Source organism: Cyclopterus lumpus, chromosome 2, assembly GCF_009769545.1.
Source record: "Cyclopterus lumpus isolate fCycLum1 chromosome 2, fCycLum1.pri, whole genome shotgun sequence".
NCBI lineage: Eukaryota > Metazoa > Chordata > Actinopteri > Perciformes > Cyclopteridae > Cyclopterus > Cyclopterus lumpus.
In genome coordinates this window covers 9,938,948-9,957,614 of record NC_046967.1, presented here as the reverse complement: position 1 = coordinate 9,957,614, position 18,667 = coordinate 9,938,948, and the positions used below count along the sequence as shown (strand labels likewise).

General features: G+C 42.7%; 1 protein-coding gene across 3 annotated transcripts; it reads right to left on the bottom strand.

Moving 5' to 3' along the window:
- Window positions 1-33: 33 nt before the first annotated feature.
- LOC117743669 (radixin) lies at window positions 34-18,160 on the bottom strand. 3 transcript variants are annotated; one of them, XM_034551384.1, is made up of 15 exons: window positions 17,948-18,160; window positions 16,290-16,384; window positions 9,572-9,655; window positions 9,243-9,338; window positions 8,451-8,573; window positions 8,193-8,344; window positions 7,957-8,040; window positions 7,544-7,690; window positions 5,883-5,979; window positions 5,617-5,780; window positions 4,998-5,128; window positions 4,442-4,602; window positions 4,177-4,269; window positions 3,795-4,040; window positions 34-2,664 (listed from the first exon to the last, which is right to left on the bottom strand). In XM_034551384.1, the coding sequence occupies exons 2-15, from the start codon at window positions 16,299-16,301 to the stop codon at window positions 2,500-2,502; spliced, it is 1,755 nt and encodes a 584-aa protein (XP_034407275.1). In that variant the 5' UTR covers window positions 16,302-16,384; window positions 17,948-18,160; the 3' UTR covers window positions 34-2,499. The 3 variants fall into 3 exon arrangements, with proteins under 3 accessions (XP_034407275.1, XP_034407284.1, XP_034407292.1); XM_034551393.1 differs by lacking the exon at window positions 17,948-18,160 and adding an exon at window positions 17,775-17,884; XM_034551401.1 differs by lacking the exons at window positions 8,193-8,344; window positions 8,451-8,573; window positions 9,243-9,338; window positions 16,290-16,384; window positions 17,948-18,160 and having other exon boundaries at window positions 9,572-9,630.
- Window positions 18,161-18,667: the final 507 nt, after the last annotated feature.

Sequence of the window (18,667 nt, the reverse complement as noted above, 5' to 3'; positions counted from 1 at the left end):
ATCAAAAGAATACAAACGGGCCAAAATACATGATCAAAATTTAAAACTTTTATTTGAGAACCAATGAAATGGACTGCAATCCACCTGTGCTTTCTATCTTAAAGAATACCAACATGAACATAAGGAGAAAAAAACAAAAACGGCAAAACACGTGACAGCTGGTGCCAGCGCAGACATCAGACATGGGCTCCATTGGAGGGGACAGGCAGGCCGAATGTAGTCCAACTGAAGCCTTTCAGACTGAATGTGGGGGGGGTGGACCCCAGGGACGTGAAGAGCACCCCCTCCCCCCTCCAATGAAGCTGTCCGGTGCTGCTGGTTTAGGGTCTTTGACCACGATACAAAAAAATGATCATCTTTTCACCTGCTGTGGCAAACACCACCAAGTGCTTCAACTTTTAAAACTCTGGCTATTAAAAAATAATAATATATCAACCTACACCAGCTGTCAAGTATAGCGTAACAAATACAATAACATTTTTCATCAAAAAAAAAAAGGACAACTTCATGTTCACTCAGAAAAATGCACCCTGGAACATATTCTCCACCCCACAAAAGATGGAGTCAGTTTGTTGTCGGAGCACAAATTATGAGGATCCGTAATACGATTTGAGGGGAAGAGATTGGCCGACCCTCCATTTGACTCAGGAGAGATTTGCAGAAATCCCAATATAATGCATAGATAATAACATAATGCATTTACGTATTCACAAGTCTCTCCGTCCCATGAACCCTCTGCAGGTCTTCTAACCGTCAGAAGGCAATTCATTGTTACACAGGAGAGCCTTCTCTTAAACCAGGTCTTGGGTGCAGACCTCTGTAGACCACCACCAACACCGTAGAACCAAACCCTTCACAGGACATAATGACTTCTTCTGAAATGCCTCTTTATGCCACACTGCAGCTCTATTTATGACACCTTCCTCATTGTTCGGGACAAAATGAGAATTAACCAAAACATCAATGATCCTTTCATTTTTTTATTTTTTTTTAACATAGAACCCAACCAACGGAGCCTTCCCAGGAGCACCACTCAAGGATGTAACAGCAACCCAGTAAAACGTGACCTTCCTTCCTTCCTTTTTTGGAAAAGACCACCAGTCACCACTGCTAACATTACTGAGGTAGAGATTTGTCCCGGGGTCGAGGACTGATGTTTTCATATGCTCCCCAGCCAGAGCGGTGCCAGGCCTCAGCTTCCACATCTGGATAGACTCAAACAGCTGGAGAGACAAACAGCTGGCACACGCCTCTCTTTCTGTTCCTGTCTGTGTGTGTGTGTGTGTTACGCTGGCTTCCTCCGAGCTGGTAGGCGGAGAAAACCATCAGCGGTGACTGGGAATGAAACACGGGGACGACGCAACTGGAACACACACACACACACAACTACCAATTAGCTTATCTTTATAACACTTTTAAACTCAAGGGAGACAGCTCGGTGGCACATGCTGTCCGATCACCTCTGCACGTAAAAACAACAAACAAAAAAAACACGTTCCCTTTGTGACCTTTGCTACATTCCTTCATCGAAACCTGCCGGGTGGCTCTTTTCCCCACGAGGGTCAATTCACTTACTGCTATTCTTGATATCAAGCCTGAAATTAAACTGTTTAAAATACTGCAGTGTCCCTTTTCCACATAAACATTCAAATACAGTTTGAATTGATTGATTAGAGTGAAAAGACCTCAGCTGAGCTCTCCGGTGACTCAGATGCTCAGAGAATCAGCACAACGAGCTTGTGAGATGTTTTGACATAATATAACATGAGCAGCGCCTGGACGGCGAATGAAAGCAGTGACCTCATTTATTCCCAAAATCCAGTTTTTTTTAAATTAATATATATATATATATATATATATATATATATATATATATATATATATATATATATATATATATATATAATATTATATGTTATATTGGAGCTTAATGTGTTCAACGGACAACAAAAAAGAAGGGCATAATGCATAAAAACGAGTCAAACTAAAGCAGAGGGAAGTAACTTAAAAGCCAGGAGACGGGTAATATTTAACTGAAGACAGAATAATTCTAAACCTTTGCATACAAATTGTCAAGCAAAGCAAAAAAAAAAAAAAAAAAGTAGCTTTCTATGGCCATGTTTGCTGAAAATAGCAAAGCAAAAGTCCAATTGCTTACGTTCTGGTTGAACAGTTTCTCCTTCCCCTGTGCTTTAGGACTACAGATCTCTGCAGTGCAATATCTGATTGTTCAGAGTGGCATCTAGGCAAGCTCCATATGAAGGACATATCCGTAATTTTCAGAGTGGAGATGTGGGGCAGGACTTTGGCAAAGTTTGACAAGATGATTTCTCAAGATTGCCTCGGGGGTGTTGGGGGGCGGGGGGGGTGGGGGGGACCTGGTAGCACTACGAGGACGGCAGCGACCGGTGTCCGTGAAAATCGAGCAGCCGCTGAGGGCGCAGTTCGGGAGCGGGTGCCCCTGAGGGGAAGAGGGGCGAGGGGACGGCGGCGCGGCGCTCACATGGACTCAAACTCGTCGATGCGCTGCTTAGTGTTGCCGGATCGGATCTGGCGCAGCGTTTTGTATTTGTCTCGGCCCGCCTTCACGTTCTCCGCGTGCAGCACGTCGTTCTGCGTCTTCTTGGTTTCATCTCTGGCGTCGGCCAGCTCTGAGCTTAATGTCTGGGAGAGAGAAGAGACGGAAGGATGAGAGGGCGGCGAGGAGGAGGAAGGATAGAGACGGAGAAAAGAAGCAAAAAGGATAAGAAGAGGAATAAAAAAATATAGAAAGGAGGGGAAAAACAACGCAGGGCAAAGAAGAGGCGTAGAGAAACGGGACAGAAAAGCAAAAATGGAAATAAAATAATTTAAACACTAAACACTCTGGTCCATAAACACCATTTGAATGTTGATATGATCCTGGATCGGCCTGTTGTATCAGCACTGTTCATTGGGCTTACAGGTTCAGTTGAGACGCAGGCCTGAGGTCAGTATTTTTGTTTTTGTAAATTAAGGTTCATAAAACTATTTGGTTGCCGTTTAAATCCTTCTTGCCATAGCTTCAGTCCTGGTTTATGCAGTAGCCCAGCTTAGATCTACGGGTCCTGTAACATATTCAAAGTTAGGAAAGATATTTTATGTACTTTTATCTCATCGATTCATTACCAGTAGATCTTCTTAGGAGCCAGGCTACAGTCTAAGCCAGCACTTCTTCTCCTGTTGAGAGCAGGAGTTTAAAGAATGGACAGAGAAGTATGTTTTATCTTACCCTTATTTGCCATTTCTTGGCTGGGGTTTCTTCTTTGCAACAAAACTGCTGTTAGAAAATAATATAGTCTTGTTGTTATTTGTGTTTGAGAGACGCATATCTCCTTTGGGCGAGTTAACTTTATTCAAAAGTTATATTCAAAAGGGTACGTTTTACACTCATTTCAACCCCAGGTTGTTCATCATATATTAGATGGTACTTGTATTTTGGGGATTTAAATCAACTGCATATTAAGTGTGAGATCTCATTTAGCATTGTGAAAAGTTGTTCTCCAGGCTCATATCATTTTGTCAAGTGTTAATAAAACCTTTCAACTGGGAAGCAGTCTCGACAACCCTGGACCAATTTTTAAAGTACCACTTTGGCAACCACGAAACATCAGACGTGAATCACTGTGACGAGATGCATACATCAGTGCACCGAGTGAGGGTCCACCCAATCCCACCCGCAGCGAGAGAGGACCAAGGGATGCTGTGGACCTCTTCTGCTTTCCTGTGTGCAAGCTACATGTGACCCTCAAAAGGTGTCCACCCCTCGCTCTCACCTGCAGCTGTTTCTTCACCCTCTCGTTCTTCTGGGCTTCAGTGACGCGCGCCTCTTCACTGCGGAGGTCCAGCTGGCTTACGCCCTCATAGGAGAGCTCTGCGCTGGCTTCCGCGTGGTTCTCATCCTGCTCGTCATGCTCATCGTGCTCGCTGTCAGCATTGCTGGCCGGCGGTGCCGTCACCACAGTCATAGCGGTCTTCAGCTCCTCCTTGGTCTTCTCCAGGTCCTCCTGGGCCGACAGGGCCTGCAGGTGAGGGCATGGAGACAGAGTGTGAAATATACGCTGGTAGACAATCATTGTTAAAAGACGTGGCTGAATGTCTGGGGACATCTAAAAGAAGTGTAATGCTTTGTGGCATTCGTGGAGAGTAATCCTGTACCCTATACTGCCATTCGGTGGCCTCGTCATCCTTCTTCCTCTTGGCTTCTTCCAGTAGAGCGATCTTGGCTGTGAATTCAGCCAGCTCAGCAGCCTGGGAGAACATGTAGAGCCTGCTGTTACACTTGCATTTACAGTCACACACAAGGAGCTCAGCATATTCAATAAAAACACACCAGAGAACTGTGTGCACAAACACTTATGAATATCCATGTAAGCCAGCCTGTAGTTGCTCACACCATCAGTGAACACACACACACACACACCAGTTGTTCCTGGGTCTTCTGCTGGTCTGCAGCCTGTCTGGCCAGCTCTGCCTTGGCCTCCTCAGCCGACTGCCGATCTCTCTCCAGCCTCTCGGCCTCCTCCCTTGCTCGCCTTCTCTCTTGCTCCAGCTCCAGGGCCCGGCGAGTCTGTTCCTCCAGCTCTGTGGAGCGCAGACACACCAACATGTTGCACGCAATTTCATCTTTCATTTCATCTTCTACACGTTTTATATTCCAGATTCATTACGATCTGTGCTGGAAGTTACTGGTCAAGTCAGATACTGTTGATTGAGGTACTTAAATCTAAACTAAGGGGGCATTTACAAATACATCAAGGTTGGATTTGTTCATTATGTTTGACCTCTGTGGAACAAGTCCTGATATATAATAATCTGAATATGGCATCGGACACGGAATCAGGGGAAAAAAGGTCATTCTGAATAAGCACACAGCCAGAGGACTAAAATACATCTCAGTTCATTCTGGTAATACGAACATAAAGAGACATAATTGGCCTCAACTCACGGCCCCAGAGACACAAGGAAGGAAGCAGTACCTTTCTGAGCTCTCATCGTCTGCTCTTCAATCTGCCTCAGCCGCTCCATGAGCTCGTTCTTCTCGTGCTCTATCCTCTCCTTCTCTTTCTCTGCATGCTCTCGCTTCTTCTTCTCATTCTCCAGCTGAGCCCTGAGAAGTTTTGTGAATACGAGTTTCAGATGAATACATACATTTTACTTTAATATAGTAACAAATACAGAGAAACACAGCAAATGATCCTGACCTGAATAAATGACTCTAGCCCTCCTTCTGCCTCAGATAATGTATGTAAAAAAAGGCAGGACTGCCCTCTAGTGGAGAAGCTACGTTTTGATTTCAATTTGACACAAATACTCAACTGGAAATGTTTGGATTTACATTTATGCATTGTCAAAGGTCAGTGAAGTGGGGTGGGGTGGGGGGGGGGGGGGGGGGGGGGTATGTTGCCCTAAACACAATCCACTAGTGGTGAGCATTGATTTATTTAGTAAATAAGAATTTGACAGGAATGTTATTTTAGCAAAAGTAGACTTCATATTTAAAATGGGAAATATAAAGCTTTAAAACAATGATATTAAATAAAAACATTTTTATAAAAAGGACTTAGGAACAAACTAAATGAAGTTCCTGTGCCGTACCTCTCCATCTGCTTGTGGTGCTTCTCCTCCCGGGCCTGAGCCTTCATCTGCTGCACCTCGATGGTGTCGGGCTTCCTCCTCCTCATGTACAACTCGTGGTTACCCATACACAATGCCAAGATGCGCTTGTTGATGCGCAGTCTCGGAGCATAAAACACAAAGTCCTACATGTTGAGGAGAGACATGTATCCTTTAATGTGAAGCAGGTCAAGTTCCCCTGTGTACGTGCAACAAAAAGTTAAATAGTTGGTGAATCTGACACTCACAGGCGCCTTCTTGTCAATAGGTTTGATGACAAACTTTTTGTCATTGAAAGAGATGTTTCGAATCTCACTCCAGGGGAAGCCGATCTTTGGCGTCAACCTGAGAGAAAATAAGTCGTTAACAGTTTACCTGCGTCCCCACTCATAATATACAGAATAGTGGGTTTTTCCAACATTCAGCCAGCAGATTGTGCCTGGTATGAACAGACCATCTTATAGGAAATCATGAGACTGAATACTTTCAGTTTACATATGATTTTTTTTCAGTGAAGTGGTTAAGAAGAGTGACAGAAAAGAGAAGTAGGTGGGTGAAACTTATCACTTCCTGCCAAGAATGAAAAAAGGACTGTGGGTGTTCTTTACTCGAAAAGAGCAAATGGAAAGAAAGGAAACAAAAAGAGAATAATTGATATCGAGGACGTTGCCGTCTACAAGAGAGAGTAAGAAACCATAACTCTTTCCTTCCTTTGTCACCTGGACAAGAGAACAAGGATGACCTCAGCTAACAGGAAGGGAAATGCAGTGAGAGGAAATGCTACAGGTTAGTTGTGATCAAATATATATTTTCTTCCACAAAAGGGGTAAAAAAAAGAAGAAGAAAAACCTCTGATCAGAGAGGACAGGAAAGACTCTCCTACACCAGATGGACAGTCTTCCTTTCTCCACCCCCACTTCAGCTTTCACCTCTAAAAATAGCTGTTGTCCTCTAAGCCTGTTGAACATTGTCCATGTCCGGTTGGCATCGGGCCTTCCACAGAGTGAGAAAATAGTAGCATTTATCTGACGGATATACGATATTTAATATCAAATGAGCAGAACATAAACCTATAATATGTATTGGCAAATGGATCCATAGTCTGGTAGAGTATCAGAGTTGGGGCCCCTCCTGCAACTAAATGCAGTTTAAGAACATACATAAAATAAGTCAGTTACGGCAGTCTGGCTTGTGAATACATTTTTACTCTGATTTATGTTTCCAAAGATTCTGCAAACCCCAAAATGTGTGTCAGAACTCAAATTCCCAAATATAAAAGCTGAACGGTTCTGAGGGCTTACAATGTGTGCTCTGAAGTCATAACAGAAAGAGCCCGCACATAATCCCCGTCCTTTGGACATTGGATGACATGTCCTTGAAAAATCTATAAAACATATTAAAAACTATACTTGTATGAAAAATAAGCCAAAACACAAACCTCCAGGCAAAGACAGAACCTTAACGAAGCATACCATTATGTTTTGCTTTATAATTTTCATCTATTTTGCTAATAAATAAAGACAAAAGGCTCAGAGTTTGGGTGATTGAGTACAACAGACAGTGTGATGACATGACATCGGTTGTGGCACGTTGTGTCATAAGCCTCCACCTACTCACTCGTCCTCATGTCTGCTGCGGTTTAGTAATCATCTCCGAACCACAGCTCTGATGCCCTTGCAATCACGAGCTGGTATTCATCAGCATTTATTATGCACCAAGGTACCCACGTACTTAAAACACAACACAGACAATATTTGGAAAATAAAAAGGGTATTTGAAATCGGAAAGCTGTAGTCTCAACATATAACTCCAAAACAGTCTTCACTGTCAAGCCACAGGCCATCTTATAGGATTAGATGGAATTTCCCCCCAGAAAGCATTGCTTATTGTGTGTGTGTGTGTCCCTTACTTGTCTTCGTGTTCGTAGATGTTGAGGCCAAGGGCATCCACGCCCAGCCACAGCTGTGTGCCCTTCTTGTTTTTGATCTCGAAGTAGTTGACGCCGTACATCTCCAAGTCCTGGGCAATTTTAAGATATTCCATCATCGAGTCCTCTCTAGAGGAGGAAAAGCAAGAGGAGTTAGAGGACTATATATATATATGTATCACATATGTTTTATTGTGTCCAAATGGACATCATTCAAATAGAATCCTATCTGTGTCCAGTTTATAAAGCACATGGCCAAAAGAAATAGTACAATCGAGACGCGCATTCATTGATATATAGTTTAACGTCCTAATATAACATAACAAGCCCAAACGTGTACACTTTGTGTCTCTCGGGGGTTTTCAAGAGAAGACTAAGGAATGCTTGACGCATACCTGAGCATTCCTCTATGTTCTTCGTGCCAAGTCTGTATCCTGTCCTCCCACTGCTCCTTGGTCAGCTTGTGCTGCTCCAGGACTCTGTGTACACAAACACACAATGACTTCACCTGCAGCAATCGTTTCCTCCAGAGGAAATTCCAACAGGGAACAAAACAACATTCCGGGTTTCAACAGAAATGTGTACGACAACGTGACACTTGGGCTCATATGCTGTGTGTGTGTGTGTGTACCTCTGAGGCAGCAGCCTGTCATGGGTAAGGTACCCAGGCTTGTGGGCATCTTTGTTGTAGTCTCCATACTTGGCCTGGACTGAATACGACGCCAGCAGCACAGCCGTCTCAGGGGGACAGTAGTTCTCATCGTTCAAGATGGCCTCCTTCACCTGGTGAAACGGGAGGGAGGGAGTTAACAAATGTATTTACACTCTGCCCCCTCCCCAAATATTAATAATAAATCATTTTAACTACACTTGGAGTGAAACTTGTTACCTGAAGGAAGAAGAGTCTCTGGGTGATCTCCTGAATTAGTTCCTCCGAGACATCCTCGGGGAAGAACTTGGCCCTGAACTTAAACTGCAGAGGGTTCTCCTTCTTCACATCCTGCTGAGTCACCTGGAAGACAGACGACACCATTCAATCAGCTATTAATTGACCAGCAGATTCATAATTTCCTTTATCAAAGCACATTCATGGACTGTCATTAACGAGCATATTCACCACATAAAACCTTTGTAATCTGGTCAGCTCTGTTATGTCTGGGGGACATATGTTACTGGGCTCGCACAGATTATCCAGACAGCCCTGCATTTATCTACAGTGGCTAGAGGGCCTCAACAAACATACACATCTGTGCTCATAACACAGGTTTCACAGCACTTCAATGGGAGCTGAACTCACTACACTTTTCTGTACCCCCTGCTGCCTCTCACGCACACACTTGTAGAGTGTGAGGGGGATTTTCTCTCAGGCATACTCAAAAACACACAAACACACTAATAGCAGGAGTGTTAAGGCTGGAGGGTGTGTTGGCCTGAGCGAGAGAGGGAGTCTGTTAAAAAAAAAGAAAAGAACACGACTGAGGGTCCAGACCACAGCAAAGCTTCTAAGCAGATCCCAGGCAAAAAAAACAGATAATATGGGAAGAAGAGCTAAAGAGGCTCTGACAAAGAATGAAAAAGAAAAAGAGAGATAAAGTAAAAGGAAGAAGACAGTAAAAAAAATAGTGTAAATGTGTGTTGGTGGCTACGACAAAGGATACAATGAAAGTAGAGAAAGACTGACCTTCTTATTGAGTTTGAGCCAAGTACTGTAACCTTTACTGTCCACATACTGGAGGCCAAAGAACCAGACCTCCCGCAGTCCCACCGTCTTCACCACCTGACAATAAAGCAAATAGGAGTTATTACAGACGCTAAAAGCATCATTTTAAAAATGATAAACTATTTTTTTGTGCTTTTGATGAGTGTATCGTATAGACGGACAGGACATGATTTACTGGATAGTGACATGACACAAAGGACCCCGTCCCCAAGACGCCTGCAGTGCGTACAGACCTTTAGCTTTTAGGAAAGCAGCAGCCAGTCGACATGTTTCGGTTATGCCCCACTCACCTGGTCAAAGAGCTGCTTTCCTGTGGTATTAGGCTGGATGGCAAACTCCAGCTCTGCATCCATGGTGGTCACACGGACATTGATCTGGAAAACAAACACAAGAGTTTATTTAGTTTGCCATATTACAGAAAGAAAGAGACACGTGGCCAGATCAGATTGCAAAAGGTCACAAACACTTCTATTGTTCTCTAGTTTTGTTGAACTGCACAAAGTGATTTTGGCATTTTCTTTAAACTAGTAAGTGGAAAAGCCAATTATGCGCGGGACAATTAATGGCATACTGAAATAATTTGATGCCTTCCTCAGCCTTGAGCTCATTACTAGTAGTGCCTTTTCCTCTAATCTCGATTTAACATTCACTAATCTCCATCATCAATCGGGAAGCATTACTGGTATTAAAGTGTTTTTAGCCCCTGCTTAGGAGGTGCATTATAGTTTCTGAAACATAATACATAGTGGGTAAGATGCGAAGCATACAACGTGAAGGTCAGCTGTTAAATTCAGCCCGGAGACCTTTGTTGCGTGTACTATCCCTCTCCCACATACCCCATTTGTATCAAAATAAATCTAACACCAGTAAAAATGTGTTTGTTTTGTCTGTAATGGAATAAAACATTAAACATAATATACACTGTAGGATGCGGCACAAGGCGTGTGTCAAAACAACTGAAAACCCTCTTTCTCCCTTTTGTAAAGGAACTGCGTAAACTTGCGTCTCTCTCGCTCTCCCTCCTCCCATCACACACTGCCAGGGTTATAAAAGCCCCACCTTTCAAGGCAGCCAATGCTAGTGGACCTCTGTTGGGGTGGAGCAGAGGATAAAACTCAGTCATTAGCTGCCAGTAAACGGCACTGGCAAAAGGACAGCAGCAGCTGATGGCACAGAGCAGCGCTGACCTGACCTTCAAGGCATCTCACATCCTTCCTCCCACAGCGAGACGCACACACTGGGCGGTGTGTTGCCTCAGTAGTTGTTCACATCACAAGGAGAAAAGTGCGTGGTACAGAAGGCAAGATGGTAAAATGACAAGCAGAGTGCAAACGCAAAAAGAATGTTTAGCAAGTGTGCAAATAAACAACAACACCAAGCGAATGAGAGAGCGCAACACGAAGCAAGAGAGATGATCTGGGTGTACTCCCTTTGAGATTAAGTTACAGCGAGGTTACTGAAGATGAGCCAACTATCCAGAAAAAGAGCGAAAGAAAATAGGGACACAGAAAAGAAAGAAAAAAACGAGGAAAAGATCCACTTGACAATTACAAAGGAAAAGCTGCGTTTACATTTCTCTCCCTCTACTCCCAGTACCTTCATTTCTCTCCGTTCCTCTCGCTATCCCTGCGATGAATAATCCATGAAACTTGTGCCTATACGGCACATAGCTGGACTCCCCCGCGCCACATGGAGCGCCGACCACCATGTATCTGCCTCACGCTCATTAATTACCCATGAAAAGTTGCAGCACTTTCTCCACACTATAAACATATATTACTGTAATGTGGCGACAGTCCATTTATATTACATTATTTTACAAAAAGGGAATAAACTAGAGCCCATATTTTCATAATCTAACCTGCTCTAGGCCAAGCTTTGTTGGTTGGAAAATTATGTGGGCAGCTTCCCAGGAAAAGATTAAGTCTTAAGTGACTAAATGACCATATTCTGCCTTCAGTCAGGGTCAATTTTCAGTTGATGCCGTTATTTGTATTTTGTCCTCTTTGAGACTAAATCTATTCGGCATGCCTGTTGCCGATGTGTCTTTCAATGAAGATTCAAGAACCAGGCTTAATCCATGTCTGGGAAAACAACCCACATTGCAATATATGCCATTTACCTGCAGGGGAGGGGGAAAAAAAGAAGAAGGGTGGCTATTCAGGCAATTAATGTGAAATCAGAGTTTAGTGTGCTGGAGAGTGGAGGTTTTTAAAGTGAGAAAAAATAGTGCCCGGTCTACAAAAACTAAATATTCCAAATAACGCCCGATTGAAAAAAATAATTCACGGAAATTCATCTCACTGTAAATAACCTGATGAATAATGATGCAATGCAACACCTGGTTGTGCATGAGTGTACCAGGCTTTTTTGTTATATCAAGGTATACACAGCATGCAGTGGGGCATGCTTGTATCTGTGTGAAGCTAGCTTTTCATATCAGGGACATTATTTTTGTTTTGTTGGATTCTCACCAAACCGGTGTTTTAATGTGTTGACTGCACAATACAGGAAATACGTCATTACTTTATTGTTCTTAGTACCGTTTTAAAATGTATGTAGTCAGCATTATAAATCTGAGATGGAGAATTTTTGGAATTGGTTGCTTTGTGATAGTGAGGCTAGATCAGTCTTTGCACTCTGCACCAATGACACTGTCATCCAATAACATAAGCTGCATATGACAACACAGCCCTGTCAACATCATTTCAATGAGGATGCTGAGGATATGGTTACACGATAGAACTTGAGCTACTGCCAACTACAACACTAGAGTTTGACTGGTTACCTTTGCTAAAATGCAGATTTGCAGTATTACAAACTGTATGCGTCTGTTGCATCCAAATAAATAACTAGTACTACTGAAAACCTGCAGCTCGTGTATCAAAAAAGACCCAAGACTGCTAAATTCTATTATTGTCACACAAAAAGAAAATAGAAATCAATCAGGCCTGCTATTTTAAAGGATTGCCACAAACAGATGAATTAATATGAGTGGTTACCCGGTCCGTCTTTCAATCAGAGGATCGGTGGTTTGATCCCCGGCTAGCCCTAGTCGATGTGTCCTTGAGCAAGACACTTAACCCCAAATTGCTCCCCGTAGCTGTGTCTACGGTGTGTGATTGTAAGTCGCTTTGGATAAAAGCGTCAGCTAAATTAAATGTAATATTAATCCAACTATAAACCATCAACCACAAATCCACTCTGCTACTCCCATTTCATGCTACTGCAGGCTGCAGCTGGCCTTCGCAAAACAGATACAACTTTTAATCAAGAAGGAAATACAACTCATAAGAGAATCAAGCCGAAAAAGCAAGTGTTGACACCTCTCTTTGCCATGCATCTCCTGCACACACACACACACACAATATGATAGAAGTGACCTTTTGAGTTACATTTGACAACTTCTACTCTTCATGCCGGTTTCTGATCCAGGAACATATCCCATCATTTAAGATCTGGATGGGAAGATGACATCAAAACTAACCCATGACGTTTTGTCCTTGGTGACATAACTTAACTGTAAAAAATGAAGCACAATAAGGCAACACTTTATAAATACTCAATACATATCAAATCAACTCTTTAAAGTGCACAAAACCGGCCCCTGACGGGTGAATTAAGAGCATGTTGGTTTCAAGACTAGCTGCCTCATTGACTTTCTGAAACGGGGAGTAGTCATGGAGAATGTTGTGCAGAGCTGGGGTTTCGAGGCGACCGGTCTTGAATGTCCTTTCCCATGCATGTGTGTGGGGCCCGCCTGCCATCAGCAATCAGCTGTTAAACAGTCAACCTTTGTGCTGTGTCTGTGTGTGTGTGTGTGTGAGTGACTCTGCTAAAACATTGCCAACCCACAGAGCAGAGAGGTGGAATCCTGTATAGACCAGACGGTCAGTTAATCCCATCTCTGCTGCAGAGAGGGGGGGGATAGAAGAGGGAAGAGGGACAACAACATGGCAAGGCACTGACACAGCTAATCACACACTTCGACGAAGGAGCGACTTTTGTAAGATTGTCCTTATGTGACAGTCATGGGGCAACACAACACATTTACGAATAAAGTTCAGTTACTTTGCCAACATTTTTTATATTTGCAAGCAGATTTAATACATGTTTGCAGCTCATTTAGATATAGTAAGAGATGCTTTATGGCTGTAGTTTGCTACCCCTCTGCATCTTGTGTACGTATAAGTGTATATCACAGCAGCAGAATAATGTTTTGTCCTTCTAGAACGTTTCTAAATCCCCCTCTCTATTTCAATTGGGAAGACGAGTTCCCACTCAGACGGGCCCCTTGTTAAATGTGCAGCTGTTAAGTTAGTGTAAGCAGTTTAGAGGAGCTTTGTTGAGAGAGGCCTTAAGAGACACAAGTATACACACACACACACTACAATCTGTAGAGTTGCTAATCTAGCCTGCTGGGCTCCGAGCAGCTGTCTGTTCCTCTGATAACCCCCCTGCTGGGTGAGGCAGGCTTCGGAGGGGAGGAGGAAAGGAGGGGAGAGAAGTAGCGTAGGAGGAATCACTGTTACCTACCTACCTACAAACATTCATCCTTTGGGGGAAGGGAATGTTTATTAGACGCATATCTTACACAAGAAGGCAAAAGGATCTGACAAGCTTCCAGCGATTTTAAACATACACTAGAGGGATAATAAATAGGAAAAGTGATTACGGACCAAATATTTAGATTGTAAATGAGGCAAACGGTCAAACAGAACAGGCAAAAAGAGCTCTGATGTGGCCGAGCGCCAAGAAGGCAACTCCTCCCTTCCACTAACCCTCACTGTTTCCTACCTCTTAAAATTCCTGCAAAGTATCTCCTGAGCGCTACAACAAATTCCCAGACACTTTTCTTCTCTCCCTCCATTTCCTAATATTCTCAACTTTTATGTTGACCCATCTATCTCGTTCCTGTCCTGACAGTCCCCCAGTCGTCTGGTGGTAATCCTCTCTCTTCACCTTGCTTTTGTACTTTCAGAGAGACAGGATGTTGACAGACAGGGCCCCCGATGTTCACAACAGGCCCCTTCTCCAGCAAACGGGAAACCAGCCACAAGCTAGGAAGCCAGCGAGGGCTGTCTTCCTGTGGGGTGCCGTCACCTCATAATGAACCTGGCCCCAGCCCACAGAGATCACCAAAAAGAGGAAATATGAAAAACAGCACACTGCATCAACAAAACTGTACGTGTTCAGACTCCCTAACAGAGAGTCTGTGTTTTATCCACACCGATCTAATTCACCATCAATGACTCATCATTAAAACAGTATGTTACGGACATTTCCGATCAAAATTGAAGACAGAAAAACTCTTTTGGTCTCACATCTGTATAAATGTGACCATATAGAACCTATTGTCACTGGTCTGGAAGTTGCAGTAAACCTCAGAAGTTGAATGGCCCTTTTTTAGGTGTAGAAGACAACTTATCTTATGTTGCTACGCTGCCTCACGAGTGTCCGTCTGATTATTGATTTGACTTCAATTATGCAATCAAGTTTTGCAGAAATTGTACCTCAATCTTGCCGAGTCAGTGTTTCACTTGCAATGCAACATAAGGCACACCATATGGAATGTTTTGTTGGGCCAATAAGAACATCTTGTGTGGTATTTTAAGAAAAAACAATACAATCCATCTGAACACAGTCAATTGGTTTTATCTATGTGTACTTTTTGACAACTCACTTCTATTAAATTGTGTCCGTTTTGCAAAATTATTACTGAAAAAAAAGAGAAGAAAACTCAGTACCCTACCTACTAGCTCAACAAACTAGGATGTTACTCAACCTTGAAATTGTTTTTATTCTTTGGTTACAGATGAATGCCGACACCGAGGCATAATCTGGCACCAAGAGGGTCATGTCTGATAGACCCTGCTCTTACTTCTTCCGTTTACTGCGTCAGCAAACTGCACTTTCTCTGTCAGTTAGTTATCGCCTGTGACAGAGATGTCGCTCTGAGCCGAGCGGCCAGCCCTCCACTGTCCTAGAAGCTGTTTTGGGATGGTGCCCTGGTGACTCAGAGGACAAGAGGGGGAAGTGGAGGATGACATCAGTGCCTGGCTGTTCCTCCTCTGTGGCTTCCCAAACCCCCTAACCCAGAAACAACCACCAAATGACCAACGAGCTAGACAGGAGATGAGCTTTATGTAAGCCTGTTTCTGATGTAAGTTTTGGCAACTGAGTTTGAAATCTTTTCATGAAATAAATTCTTAATCTTACGTAATATAAGCTTTGTTTTAAAGTGTGTCCACTAAAAAGCCAAATACTCAGTGTTGCCGTGTCATAATTTGAATGATTGGAGTAACAAGCAATATACCATTATAAAATCTCTTATTGTTAATTGAAAACTAGTTGGGCAACTTGCATTAGTCACAGACTCGCGCATGAGCTCTCCAAGTCTCTTTAGAAAGAAAAATCAGCATTAAAAAAAAAAGAAAGGTGAGACAGCCATGAAGGGACAGCATCAAATTGGTTTTGTTTTGGTGTTGTTCACATCCCAGGACTCTGGCATTCACTCCACCCTTTAAGTAACAATGGCAGCAGTGTTTCAGTTTCAAGGCCTGTGGGTCTGGCAGTTCACTTCACACTCTGGCTGTTGTTTACTTGGAAGAGGAGTATGAGGAGTGGGAGCAGCCATGGGAATGAAACGACCGCTTCTCAGAATGCACAACTGAGCTTTTCGGCAGCAGCGCTATTTTGACAACTGGAGTGATTCAGTTTATCCAACCGGACTAGGCAGGAACAAACAAGCAACTTTCATGTGTCGGATTCATATCATAAATCCTGGCCAACATGGGTTACTGCTGAATAAGTTCCAAGACTGCTTTTTTTTAATTAAAAAAACATTAAATAACTTTTACTGATTGTCAGAGAAATGCACTGTGTTTTTTTTTGCCTGGCTACTTACCATTAACGCTGCATTTATCTATACCTCTGAATAACACGGTACGATAAAAAAAAGCTGACATTCGTATGCCAACTCTCATGTAGCTGCTTCAAACCTCTTACCGGTTTCGGCATCTTCGCTTCCTCTCCTCCTTACACCTGACAGCTGAGAGGAAAGAATCCTTCACAGGACGGCAATAACCCCTGTATCACAGGACCTGAAAGCAAAAGAGACACATTTTCCTTCATGGGTTTAACAATATGCACAGCTGCCTACGTGCAACATTATTTACCCGAGTAGGATTTGGCGAGAAACAATGCATTACATAGAATTTAATATTCTTTCAATTTAGCAGACATTACTTTAAAGTTGACAGTTAAATCTGTTAATGACTACAAGGCACAGCCAGATGCACTGAAACCTACTTGAAACATAATTACCACGGGGGAGAAAACCCAATAACAGTCAAGGCCTTATGTGATGACTCATGGCCATTGTAAAATTATAATTTATCAAAATGAAAGATTTGTCTGACACATATTAGCAGACATTTTTCAAATCTATTTCACCCAGCAACTCAGCATTACACACTATACATGTCACAGCCTGGGTTACTAGCTGAAACACAAGCCTGCAAGTTAGGTAATGACCTTGGTTGAACTGCCATCTGATACCGAAATGATCTAGGGAAAACAAGGGTTTTTGTTATGCGAGCGTGTCACATCAATCAGATCTGGATGCGGTGTATGTATGTGGTCTTAATGTATTGCGAGTTACAGATAACCATCACAACCTAAAAGTGGTATATTAGCAAATGAAAGATCAATAAGACACCATAACCTGCTTGAACAGCGTCATCTTCTGCTTAACGACACGGTTGCAGAGGGGTCGCTGTCTGTTTGGTGGACAGTTTCAGTTACATTATCACATGCATAACATGCATGTGCATAACACACAGTTATGGCTTTAACCTGGGGAAACTATTTTACATAAGGCAATATTGAGGTGGTAAATTAGCACCTACATGAAACCCACCTGGTTACTTAATTTATTTAATTAACGACCATTGAATCCACTATTAGAGCTCAACAACTAAACCCCATTACAAATGGCCCCTACTCCATAAATTAACCGTGCAACAACAGTGGCCCAACAAAAATAATAATAACAAATACGTTGGTTTATGTCTAAAGAAAGACATGTAAGGGAGCCAACTGCTGTAGCGTTTGTACTCCAGATGGAGACATGCCCACTTGTAGCTCGAGAGCAATTAGCTCGCGTGTTTATTACCCCGCCGAGAGTTGGCTTCCAAACGGTCGACAAACAACCGTTAACTATTAAAAATACATACGCGTGACGTGCACTCGGTAAACCGCTAACGTTAGCCCCCGGTACACTCTTCAATCCTAAAAACGCTCCTCCTGAAGTGTAAAAGGTGGCCGTTGAAAGCCTGACATTTTCACGCTAGTTAAGTGGGTGTAGTCCACATAACGGGACCAGCACAGCCACGGTTTGCCTCGCGCACAGCGTAACTTAGCTGTGGAGTTCGGTCCTCATTAATTCTCCACATACACCACAAAAAAAGAGGATTAATTGTAACTACGTACGGAGCGCTGCGGTGCTTTTACAGGCGGTTTAAGGGGCACAACTTCGTCCAAGTCGTCACCTCGAACGTGTGTCTCTTGTAATATAAATTGGTTGAGCGCGAGGATTTCCGCTATTGCACCAAAACTTGAAGAGAAGCTCATCTTTTTTTTTTTTTTAGGGAGAGGCGACTCACCGTGGGGACGAAGTGTGTCGGAAAGCCTGGTATCTTCACACGGAACCAAATGTCCACGATGGGAATCCCGTTCTGTTGGTTGTTGCTTGTCTCTTAGTGGGGTTCTGACGAAACAAATTCCCGCAGAAAAAAACCGTTGAAGTCTGAACAACCTTAAGGCGATTTGGGGTGCTCGTGTCGAGCTAGCCGGAATACTACAGCTTCCGGTGTTAACTTTACAAAATAAAAGCCTCAGGGAAGTTTGAGAAGAAGAAATATATATATATATATATATATATATATATATATATATATATATATATATATATAATATATATATTAATCTAATCGTCTAAAATATAAATACTAATTAAAAAAGAAATGTTAGAGAAAAGTTTCTTGAGAGCTATTATGTAATAAAGGTGCATCATTATGTAAAAAATAAATAAATAAGGAATAAAAAGATAACAACTTAGGTCAAATTAATCCACTTTGAATCAAAGTTAGCGCTACAAGTGAAACAGGACTTTTTTTCTGCACACCCAAATAGTTTCTGCCAACCGTTATTCACGTTTTAATAGTTTACTTTGAAGGAAACATGCCTAATTTCCGGTTTCGTTTCTGTTGCATACTTGACGCAGCTAATTGTGGAGATGATCAATATGGCTGTCAGCTGAGGAGTGGGTGCATGGGTCGGTGTACATTTTGATAGTTTGTTTTTTAGTTTAGTCGAAAAAACAC